An 11,168-nucleotide genomic window follows, 5' to 3' on the forward strand; every position below is an offset into this window, starting at 1 on the left:
ATGCGATGAGTTTGATTTCACAGGCAGCGTTTCCTATTGGCTTTACTTCACAGCGTGCTTCTCTCATTCACTTTGAATACAAACGGGCGGATGAAGTTGGTGTTGCGACTGGCCGGCCTGCTGTCGAGGGGTCAGTTAGTTAGTTTCTGACAGTGACTGAGTGTGGGAGGCGAGGTGGTCAGAGTATGCTCCCACTGAGCCTTGGTCAGTAGCTGGCCAAGGTGACAGGAGTCCTCCCCTCCCTCAGCAGGAGACCCCCCCCCCCCAGGTGTCACTCTGTGTGTGTGCTTACGGAAACCTGGTTACCATGGCGACAACATCCAATGAATGTGGGTATACGTTTGTGTGTGGGAGGCTAGGGGCTCTGGTCATGTTTAAATATCTCTGCATATTTGTCTGAACTGCACATGCTAATGTGTGGTTTTTATTTTCTCTCTCTCTAGACGTTGCAAGTCCTGGTGCATGGTGAGGGTCCAGATGTGACGCCCGTCAAGGTGCTGAGCTGTGACACCATCTCGCAGGTGAAAGACAAGATCATAGAGCAGGTCTACAGGAACCTGCCGTACTCCCAGCGGCCCAAGGTTGACAGCGTCACGCTGGGTGAGTAAATGAAGGGCCACCGAGGAGGAGGACAGATCGGAGCGGGAAACAATAATGTTGAATGATGTAACGTTTAAATGGCAAAGATGTCAAAATGGAGGCTTTCAGTCCTGAGTGAAATTCACTCATTATTAAATCAGAACCTAATTTCCTAATTAATTAATTATTTCATGTCATAGATAATCTTACAGATTTCTCACTCTGTCTCTATTTATGGAATTTAAAAAAAAAAAAACGCTCTGTTGAGGCTGAGAAGTTTTTCATTGTCAGCAACGTGAAGACAGCCTTCATCCCAAAACAAAGTTTCACTCACCACTGTAGTCAGAAACCTTGGGGACTGACTTGAAAGGCTGAAGCTCTGTAGACATTTCCAACATCAAAGCAATTTTTATTCCCACGCATGTTGTAGATCTCATTCCTTTATACATTTTAGATAAGCAGAGATCTGTTTTTCTTTCATGCTGTATCACAAAGATAACCCCCTTGTATTTGGTGCTGCTTGCAAATGAATCATACTGTATGTCGCAGATGGCGCTGAGCTCAGGTCTGCTGCGGTGTGAGGTTTTCATAAACTGAAAATGTATGAGTGCAAATCACAGTTTAGAATTAGATTTGAATTATTCAGAAAATACAGATGTGTCAGTTCTTCACCCAAAATCAGCTCAAGTGCCTCACTAGATCCCCAGGGAGAGAGCCGGGCAGACAGCAGGGAGAATTCAAGACCACATTATGATGGCACATCCTCGGGATTACAGTGACCCATGATTAAAAGCAATTCACCAAACATTGCGTTTCCTCTCCACCTCGCAGATAATTTCATTTGTTTGATTGACTTTCTGCTCCTGCCTTCACCACAGAGTGGCGCCCCGGATCAACGGGGCAGATCTTGTCAGATCTGGACTTAACTTCCCAAAAAGAGGGCAGGTGGAAACGCATCAACACTCTGGCACACTATAACGTGAGTACTGATGAAATGTGTCTTGATGCGACATGTATTCAAAAAAGGAAGACTGAGAATAGCAGAGGATGTGACAAGGCGTAGGGGAAATGAAAGAGTGTGTGTGGGCGTGTGGATGTGAATGTGGTTGCCTATTTTCACTCTTGTGTCACAGCAGTTCTGTATGTCATCTAGCTGCTGCAGATTTTTAGATTTGAATACACCAGGGCACACCAGATTATTTTTCATGAATTCTGTTTTATTTTGACAAAATTGCACAAGTGTCTGATTTTTTTATACAATTTAAAGCTGCACTAGCCAATCGATGAGCACTGTGGGCGTGTAAAAACCTGTTTTTTTCTCTGGGCTCCTGCATCCTGTGTGATGTGGCCAAGATGGAGCATTTACAAAAAACATGTTTCACAGAAAGGTAAACCTGTTCATGTCCGCAAATCAAATATCCCAGGAATCCCCTGAAAAAACACTTTTCCTTCAATGTTCCCCTCAGAAGCTCAGCAACACGCCTGAAATTAAAATTTCTCACGACCAGGCAGTTGAAAGTGTCTGGTCTTGGTTTGCTCTTGTCAGCCCTCAATGGCGACAGAACACCACTAAAATCTTCTTAGCACAGTATTGATCCTCGGGAAAATCAAGGTCACTCGCAGATATCCTCTTCTTGTCCTCCTTTTCAGCCACTTTAATCCCTCTCTTTCAAAAGGTACTCAACTTTCTTTCATCCCACCCACCGATGTCTTGCGGTTGTTCTCCGAGCCTCGTTGCCATAGATTCACTGGCCGTGTCAGAGAAGTGCTAATCACAGTATTTGTGGGGTCAATAATGGGTTGACGCCAAAAGAAAATGGCTTCTAAATACCCCAATAAAGGCCCCGTGTTGCTGTCCACTCGATCAGATTGATTATGAATTAGTTCTGCACTGAAAAAACGACTGCTGACCTCAGTCAGAGTTTCTATTCAATTCCGTGTGTGTGTTTATTGTCGTGTTCTGCTGTGCATTCCAGGTCCGAGATAACGCCACATTAGTCTTGTCCAGAGTGCTCCACACTCAGCAGAACTATGACCAGAACCAGGAAAACCATGAAGAGCGTAAGTGTCTCCTTATACACACATACTGCACACACACACACACACACACACACACACACACACACACACACACACACACACACACACTTGTTGAACCCAAAATAGCAAAGATCAGATGTGTGCTTGAGAATTAAATTCCCCCATTGTTTCCTTTCCCCAGGGCTTTTGTCAACATCCCCGCTCTCATTTGAGATGCTAATACATGTTTCTTCTTTTTTTTAAATGCACTTTGAGATGTTGCTGAATTAATATGCACTTTTATCTTTAGCCTTTGTATGTTCATTTCAGAATAGTTGATTGTTTAGAACGTGTACTTGCATATTCTTTTTGCATTCGAATTCAGTTGACAAACATCCTCCTATTTTTCATCATCTGAATATTTTCTGCGATGGCGTGCATGAATAAATGAGGAGTGGAATTATTAGAAGGAGAGTTTAAAAAGTCTTGTCTTGCCTTGGTAGGAAATGCTCTGCTGGAAGATGACAAGGTGTTTCATTTGGTGAGGCCGGCGGACGAACTGGATGAGATCAAATCTAAACGAGGAAGCATAAAGGACAAGTCGATGACCAAAGCTATTACAGAGATCTATCTAACGCGGCTCCTTTCTGTCAAGGTACAAAGAAAGAAATCATGTATTCCATCAGACATTTGTTTATTATAGGCAAATAACAAGTTTTGCTTTCCAGCAAGGGCTTTCAGTGAAAAAGACACATTTAATTGATGGCATCTTGGCAAGGTTGGTTCTCGATAGGGGAGAAAATGCAAAAATACTCTCAGAAAATCCTGAATATCTCCTTTCACACTGGGTGGAAATAACTGTGCGCCTCAAGACTTAAATATTTCTGGCTCTGCTCTGCCTCACAGTATTTTGTGGCTCCTTTCAGGGAACACTGCAGCAGTTTGTGGACGACTTCTTCCGCAGCGTGCTGTGCTCCGGGGCAGTGGTGCCACCGGCCGTCAAATATTTCTTTGACTTCCTGGATGAACAGGCACTGAAACACAACAACGTGGATGAAGAGACCATCCATATCTGGAAGACTAATAGGTAAAGTACGGCACACTTACATTGCATACACGGAGAGTCACTGTCAAAGTGCGAGAGTATGTGCTGCAAACAGCAAGTGAAAGTACCTATGCAACAAATTAAATGTACAAAAGTATTATCAGCAAGAAGTGCTTGAAAGTTTGAAGTATCAGAAGTAAAAGCACTGCCTCTGTAGAAAGATGCCCCCTGTGACTTGCATATTAGTATCTATTAAAATGTTTTGTTGACGCAACAATGCAAAACTAACATTTTATTGCTATAGCTGACCAAAGTGGAGTTAGTTTTTCCAATTTTTATATAAAGGTTAATTATTCCAGTGATTCCCAACCACTTGTGAGATGATTAATGGCGTACAAAAGAAGAAAAACATTTTAATTCAATTAAATATTGAATAATTTGCTTCTCTTGGCCTCTTAACACTTAACGATAACAACTCATTGCCATTCTAACACATTGTGACAGCTTTTTTTTTTTTATTGATCTCATGCCAAAAATACTGTGCACCGCTGGTTAATCTTTAACAATGTATTGTATTTTTAATAAACAGTCTGAAATCTGAATATTTGCTAAATGTGGTGGAGAGGAAAAAGGACAAAAATTTACCTCTGAAATTTAGTGGAGTAGAAGTATAAAGTAGCCTAAGATGGAATTACTCATGTACAAGTACCTCAAATTTGTGCCGGAGATACAGTAACTCTTCCAAGGAATGAAACTTACTAGTTTTCCAAGAAAGAGCTGAATACAAATGCACAATTTCAGCTCACTTAGTTTGCATCTGCAATCCCCCTGCTCCCATGTGACATTTAAGTGCATAAATTAGTGTCACGTCGGCTAAGGCTCAAGAATACAAGACGACGTGTTGCATGTAGATGCCAGTGATTGACGTGAGGCGAGCAAGAGAGCACCCACACAAGGACAGGAGATGAGCGATTTAATTACTCACTGCACTCCACACCACAGTCGGCATCCACCCGTTCTGTTTATCAAATCAAGTCAGGGCCATGTATTAAATATGAGTGTGTGTCTATAAGGCATAACAACAAACAAACATGGTAATTATGTCCCAAGCTAATTTAATTCTGTGATTACAGAAACATTGCTATTTTTATGCTTCTATTGTATCCTCTCTGCAGCCTTCCCTGGAGATATTACCAAACCAGTATGAATTTTACACGTTGTGCGTTTGGTGTCTCAGATGGCAGGGGCATTCGCACTGATCGGGAAGGAGGGGTTTTTGGAAACTGCTGTATTTTGGGCGTTCTTTTGAATTCACAAGCTGACACCAGGTTGGACAGAAGCGTATGGAGCTTGTTTTTCCCGCTCAGAAGGCAAAATAGTACACGAGCATCACATTATGTAGTTGTCCCTTTAGGTTGTGAGGCTGCACAGGAACTTTAAAGGTCAAGGTTTTGGTGTTACTTTAGTATTTCTAATCACTCTTTGTTCCTATGCTCTGCCAGGGTCGATCCGCTCTGTTTGTAGGAAAAAGTTTTCCGCGTTTTTCATTGAACGGCATTAATTCTCACAGAGGTCAGTGTTATATGAAATGGTAATATAAACTGACAGTCGAGTGTATTGTTCTGAATAAACTGACACCCAGCAGAAAGGCTTTCTCCATCCCTGTTATTATCTCGCACTGAACTCAATTGCACCCCAGGCAAGTGCTCTCACACATGAAATGCCTCCCTGACTCAAATGAATTCACAGTTGTAATGTGGTTGATGAGATTTTCCCCCATTCTGAAGCAATAAGGATGATAACAACCACAACGATAGACTGATTCCTTGTCCTCTTTTTCTATCTACCTTTCTCTTTTTTGGTCGGCACAGCCTTCCCCTGCGGTTCTGGGTGAACATCCTCAAGAATCCCCACTTCACCTTCGACGTCCACGTGTCTGAAGTGGTGGACGCCTCGCTCTCCGTCATCGCCCAGACCTTCATGGATGCCTGCACGAAGAGCGAGCACAAGCTCAGCCGGGTGAGTGGATGCATGGGAGGAGGAAAGATGAAAAAGATGAGGACACCGGGGGTTACGTGAGAAGTAAAAAGCAGTGAGAAGAGAATGTCAAAGGTCACTTAATCTAAAGTACCAGTGTTTGCTCTGATGTGTCCACTCTGTGTCCTTAGGACTCTCCAAGTAACAAACTACTCTATGCAAAGGAGATCTCCACCTATAAGAAGATGGTTGACGAGTAAGTCCTGATGGCACTTTACAGTTTCCTTTCGAGCTGTTGAAAATGCTTCTTGTAAAAAAAAATTGTCAATAACAATTAATGAATCTGGTGGTCACCATCTCTTCCGTGTGTGTGTGTGTGTGTGTGTGTGTGTGTGTGTGTGTGTGTGTGTGTGTGTGTGTGTGTGTGTGTGTGTGTGTGTGTGTGTGTGTGTGTGTGTGTGTGTGTGTGTGTGTGTGTGTGTGTGTGTGTGTGTGTGTGTAGTTACTACAAGGGCATTAGGCAGATGGTACCCGTCAGTGACCAAGACATGAACACTCATCTGGCAGAGGTGTCACGGGTGAGAAACACCATTTCTCCTATTAAAGTTGCATATTTAAGATTGTCCCTGCTGGTTGGATTGGCGACGACGTGATCTCATAGAGTGAATTCACTTTTAAATGTAAGCTGCAGATTGTGTAATCAGTTTGACCAACATCATAATTGCTTGCTCCCCGCGTACATGCGACACAACACAATTTTAAGCTTGTTGATTGGATTTTTTTCTTGCCCAAATGCACCTCGGGAGTCGTAGTCAACTTCTTCCTTGAAGTTTCCACAGGCTATGAATCCCTCGGTCATGTAATTCTGTGCGGGAGCGACAAACTCCGCCATTAACAATGAAAAATACTGTAAAGAGAGTTAATTACTGAATGTAAATACATTAATCTCTTACCAGAGGCCCCCTGTTTTTGTGAACCAGCCTAAATAATGTACCCAAAACAAAAAGGCTGTCATAACCCCAGTCTCCTTTCAAAGGTAACTCTTTATGCATTACAGACAAAAAGTCAGAATGAATTTGAGATACTGAACTAAAGTTTCAGATGGCAAAACGTCAGGTTTCTATTTCTTCACCTATTTCATTTGGACTAAAAAGGGAATATAAGGCCTCTAGTAGGTTTTGTTTGGAAAACTTTGCAGCCACAGCTACAAATCTGAACCAATTCTGTGTCAACAGCTGTTGCAGTGATATGATCCTAAAATGCTTTGCACAGGCAGAATCAGCAGACATGGAGCTTTGGTGTTTATGGGGGTTGTTTGAAGAATGAGTCCGGTACAGACCAAGGGTGTATTAAAAAGTTAAATGGCCATTGCCAGGAAAAAAAGCTGTGTTTGAAATGTTTAAATTCTAAGGATTATAACTTCGATGTGCGTGAGCTAACAATAACAGCCTTTACAAGTAGACACATTTTTTTTAAACCTGGAAGAGGAAGAAGAAGAAGCAACCTGCTCATTCAACTCTAATGGTTTAGTTATATTTTCTCTTTAACCTTAAAACTGTCATTTCTGTTTTCCAGTCTCATACAGACAAACTGAACACACAAGTGGCCCTCCATCAGCTCTACCAGTACGCCAGCAAATACTATGATGGGGTAAGAGGCCTTCTCTTTCCTATCGCACCCAAAGGAGGCTATTCCACTGAATGCACTACTGCCCACTACATTATTGCCTTTCTTTTTTCTCTCTCTCTCTTCACTCTTGATATGCCAGAAGAGTGATTGTATGAAATTTTAATTGAAAGCATTTCTGTGGGATGTGAATTGGAAAATTGCTCAGGGAATTGATTTTTAAGCGTCCATTGTGCATTGCCACTTGAGGTCACAAAAAGGGGATAAACAAAACCTAATGAACAAGTTGGATAAACAAATGGGGCTGTCAGTCTCCCCTAAGTGGGGCTCACAAACAATAACGGCTCATGTGACGTGACTTGTCGAAGTCGAATAACACCATCCTCTCCTCCCACTCTCCACCCCTTTCTCTTTGTCCTGTGCTAATTCTCCATCCATCCATCCTCCCTTTCCTGGTTTCTCCGCGTTCTTCCCCAAATCCTTTGTCCCTTGTATTTCTCGTTGCTTATTGCGACTTCCCACCCCTCCCTCATTGTCCCCCATTTCTGTCCTTCTCACCTTCCTCCCTCCTTACAGATCATTGCATCTCTCGAGGAGGATCCGGCTGCCCAGAGTAAACAGCTGACCCTGCGGCTCCAGCAGATAGCTGCCGCCCTGGAAAACAAAGTGACTGATCTCTAACCCCCTCGAGTGGAGGGAGGGAGGGAGGGAGGGAGGGGAATAGTAGGATACTGCCAGTGACTACGGGGGCTTATTTCTTCTTTTCAGAGAATAAAACATGGAAATAAGGAAGGGTGAGAAGGGACTTGTGAACTGTAGGTGTATATTGTACAACTTGGCCCTTGGACAATTCGCTGTACTGTGGAGTAAGGTGGACTAATGAAATGCAGAGAGAGAGCAAAAAGGGGAAGAAAATGATGGGTTACACTGTTATAGGTACGCCTTAAAGCTAACTTGCCAAACCTTAAAGGTCTGCGCGCTCACTCATGCTTCACAGAATATGGCTCCCACAATGCAGTGCGGGAGACCCCTCTCTAAGAATTAAGCCCCTCTGTGGAGCACTGGCATAGGAGATAATCAGATGTTCAATTTCTTTCAATGTAGAAAAGGTTTTAAGAATTGTATTATATATTTTTTGTATCGTGCAGTCTTTATGCGGAAAGCTTTATAAGGAGAGAAAAAATTATCTTTTTAAATGGATCACCTTGTGGTGCGGACAGTGTTTTTAATCGCCTGTGTGTGCGCGTCAATGTCTGTGTGAAGTGCGTGTGAGCAAGAGCGTGCATTGCTGAACTCGTGCGTGTGTGTATGAATGTGTGGGAGTGTGTGCACACACAGGATGCCTACTTTCAGGCGTGAGGGCGACGGGACGCCTGCTTTCTGTCATTTTAATCCCCCATACCCCGTGACACACTGGAGCCTGTGCTCTGAGCTTTTAGACAGAGACCAAAGGGTGCAGGACACTGTGCATTGCAACATTAGTTACAGTGCCAGTGTTGTTATAGGGACGCTGGCTTTCATATGAGCCAGTACATTGCTAGATGAACCAGTGTCCAAACTGTCCACTGGCTCATCCAACAATGTACCGGCTCATGTGAAAGCCAGGTCACGAGTAGTTTCAGAAACATTCGAGTTACATTCTTTGCTTTTGGCTGAGATTCAGCTTCAAGCTGGATCGCCATTTGTGCTCATGGATCAACAACAGCACAGTCCGTCTCCCTTTATTGTACAGTGCCATGATACATTCCACTTCAACTAAAGCACACGGGGGAAGTTTTTTAAGACATTTCATTTAATGAATGTTTTCAGATAGTTTTTTTTATTTGCTATAAAAACCTTTTCTTAAAATGTCAGCAAGAAGCAACTTTATTCTGCCATGGAGCCATGTCACTCATATTAGCCTTGCAATAATGTCAGAAGACCATGAGCCACATTTCAACTGTTGCATTAGCTCACTAAATGGATTCACATTCAGTAGTAATTCAGCAATATGTTACCCGATTTTCCAAAGTGATTTATGCATTTGTTAGTGTATATGATTTTTGTGCAATTTTTTTTTTAATATTACCCTTATAATGCTCCAAATAATCATCAAGCATTCTGCCAGCTACGAAAGAGCCTATTGCATATGATGTTAATAATCTGCCAGAGATGCGGTTGGTACTTAAATGGAACGATTTGAACAAATTACAGTGGTTTTAGTCTTTTTGTATGATGTCGGGGGGGTGGCCAGGTTCAATCATGTACATAATTGTTGTAATAATTGGAATATTGATATGTCAGTGTCAGAGCCGAGGTGTTGACAGGGTAGGAATATTTTTTCTTGGGCCATTAAACACGCCGCCACGTTTTATCCCTAAATTCCAGTTTTTATCCTGTTGACAGATGATTTAATTGTTCTCCCTGTATCTGATCACGGATGTGTGTAGCTGACGGAGACCCCAGAATGTTAACGATCCTGCCTTGGCTAGAGAGAGGTTTGCACAGACCTCGAGCCTGCCTGCCTGCCTGCCTGCCTGCCTGCCTGCAGTCTCAGCATGGCACCCTGGCATCCTGACCAACAGCACTTGGCACTGCCCACTCAGCGCAGTGCAGAGTGGCACTCTGTATAATGGAATCAGCAGGGGAGGCTTTTGATCTTAATTGCATGCCGACTGCAGTCTCCATCCCTGTCTCCGCTGTTGTTTACTGCTGACTCCTCTCTCACTGACAGTTGATGCAAGACGCTTCTTTCAGAGCATTTCTTTAACCGAAAATGTGCCTTATGGAATAGGATGATATATATATAAATATATATTGTTTCTGAATTAACCTAGGTGATTATGATGACGATAGTGCTATAGACACAGCAATGTATTTGGACTTGTGATATTATGTGTGCCGTCTAAAATGCTAGATGCCCCGCTGCAGCCATTTGCGTGCCAATAGGCTGAATACTTTTCAGTATGATTTCTTTTATGGTTGCAGTTTTGATGTGTGCATTTCCTTTGGGTGTCTGTGGTGTGTGCTTAGTAGGACCTTGGTGGATAAGGCAACAAAAAAAAAGCCAAAATGACTAAATGTATAACAGTGGCCAATGTGATTTGGGTTTCCCTTGAAAACGTCTGGCATTCCCAAATTAGTCTGAAGTCAAAAGGGTAACCTTATGTAGATTGAATATAGCGCAAAATTGTTCCACTGTGTTAATTGTTTTGCCCAGTGTTTCGAAGCTGTTCCACGGTGTGTACGAAAAATGACTATCTATACTCGACAAATGACCTTTCTTACTGCTGTGCAGTTATTATTTTTATTTCTCGTTTGCTATACCGTATAAATCTTTGTAAAACATGTTGAAATACTGTATTCTAACTGTATAATCCTATGCATTGAGTCCTGGGACAAAAAAAACAAAACAAAACAAAAAAAACCCTGTTTGTGCAGTTGTCGAGACTTTTTTTCCATTTTGAAACTTGTGAATGTGCTTTGATGGTAAAAGAAACTGGGTCACTCCATTTTCAGTACAGGACCATGAATGGAAGCCAACGTTTTTCCCCTCCCCATCCGCGGCAGCTCAGAAGATTCTCGATCGTGTACCTGATCTGGTCGCACTGGATGAACCTAATTTTACAACGGTTGTGTGTGGACGGAGCAGTTACCCACAGGTTTCATCATACACTCCTCCGTGAATAAACTCAGAGACATACGCCCTCCATAGCTGCTGTGTTTTCTTTTTTCACTTTTAGAATATTGATTTGCTTCAACTGGGCCCTTACCTCCCATGCATATTGCATGAGTTCAAATCATCTTGGTTGATTGAGTAACACTTGCCACCGGTAGCCAACTTCTTGTTGAAGTGAACTGAATATTTGCTGTAAGACTTTGGTATTTATACAGCTCATTAAAATACCCTACATTCATTGAAGAGTTTATACACATGCAAGTA

The 11,168-nt window shown here is 42.5% G+C and overlaps 1 protein-coding gene across 1 annotated transcript in view; it reads left to right on the plus strand.

The window, feature by feature from the left end:
- plxnb2b (plexin b2b) overlaps positions 1–10,937 on the plus strand; it is a 116,762-nt gene extending 105,825 nt beyond the window's left edge. The window contains exons 28-37 of the mRNA XM_047333197.1: positions 444–600; positions 1,458–1,558; positions 2,556–2,640; positions 3,102–3,253; positions 3,525–3,685; positions 5,515–5,662; positions 5,812–5,876; positions 6,123–6,198; positions 7,196–7,270; positions 7,823–10,937. Of these exons, the coding sequence (XP_047189153.1) occupies positions 444–600; positions 1,458–1,558; positions 2,556–2,640; positions 3,102–3,253; positions 3,525–3,685; positions 5,515–5,662; positions 5,812–5,876; positions 6,123–6,198; positions 7,196–7,270; positions 7,823–7,927 (1,125 nt within the window). The 3' untranslated portion in view covers positions 7,928–10,937. The remainder of the gene's footprint in view (positions 1–443; positions 601–1,457; positions 1,559–2,555; positions 2,641–3,101; positions 3,254–3,524; positions 3,686–5,514; positions 5,663–5,811; positions 5,877–6,122; positions 6,199–7,195; positions 7,271–7,822) is intronic.
- The last annotated feature ends 231 nt before the right edge of the window (positions 10,938–11,168 follow it).

This window comes from Scophthalmus maximus, chromosome 7 (genome assembly GCF_022379125.1).
Source record: "Scophthalmus maximus strain ysfricsl-2021 chromosome 7, ASM2237912v1, whole genome shotgun sequence".
Classification (NCBI taxonomy): Eukaryota; Metazoa; Chordata; class Actinopteri; order Pleuronectiformes; family Scophthalmidae; genus Scophthalmus; species Scophthalmus maximus.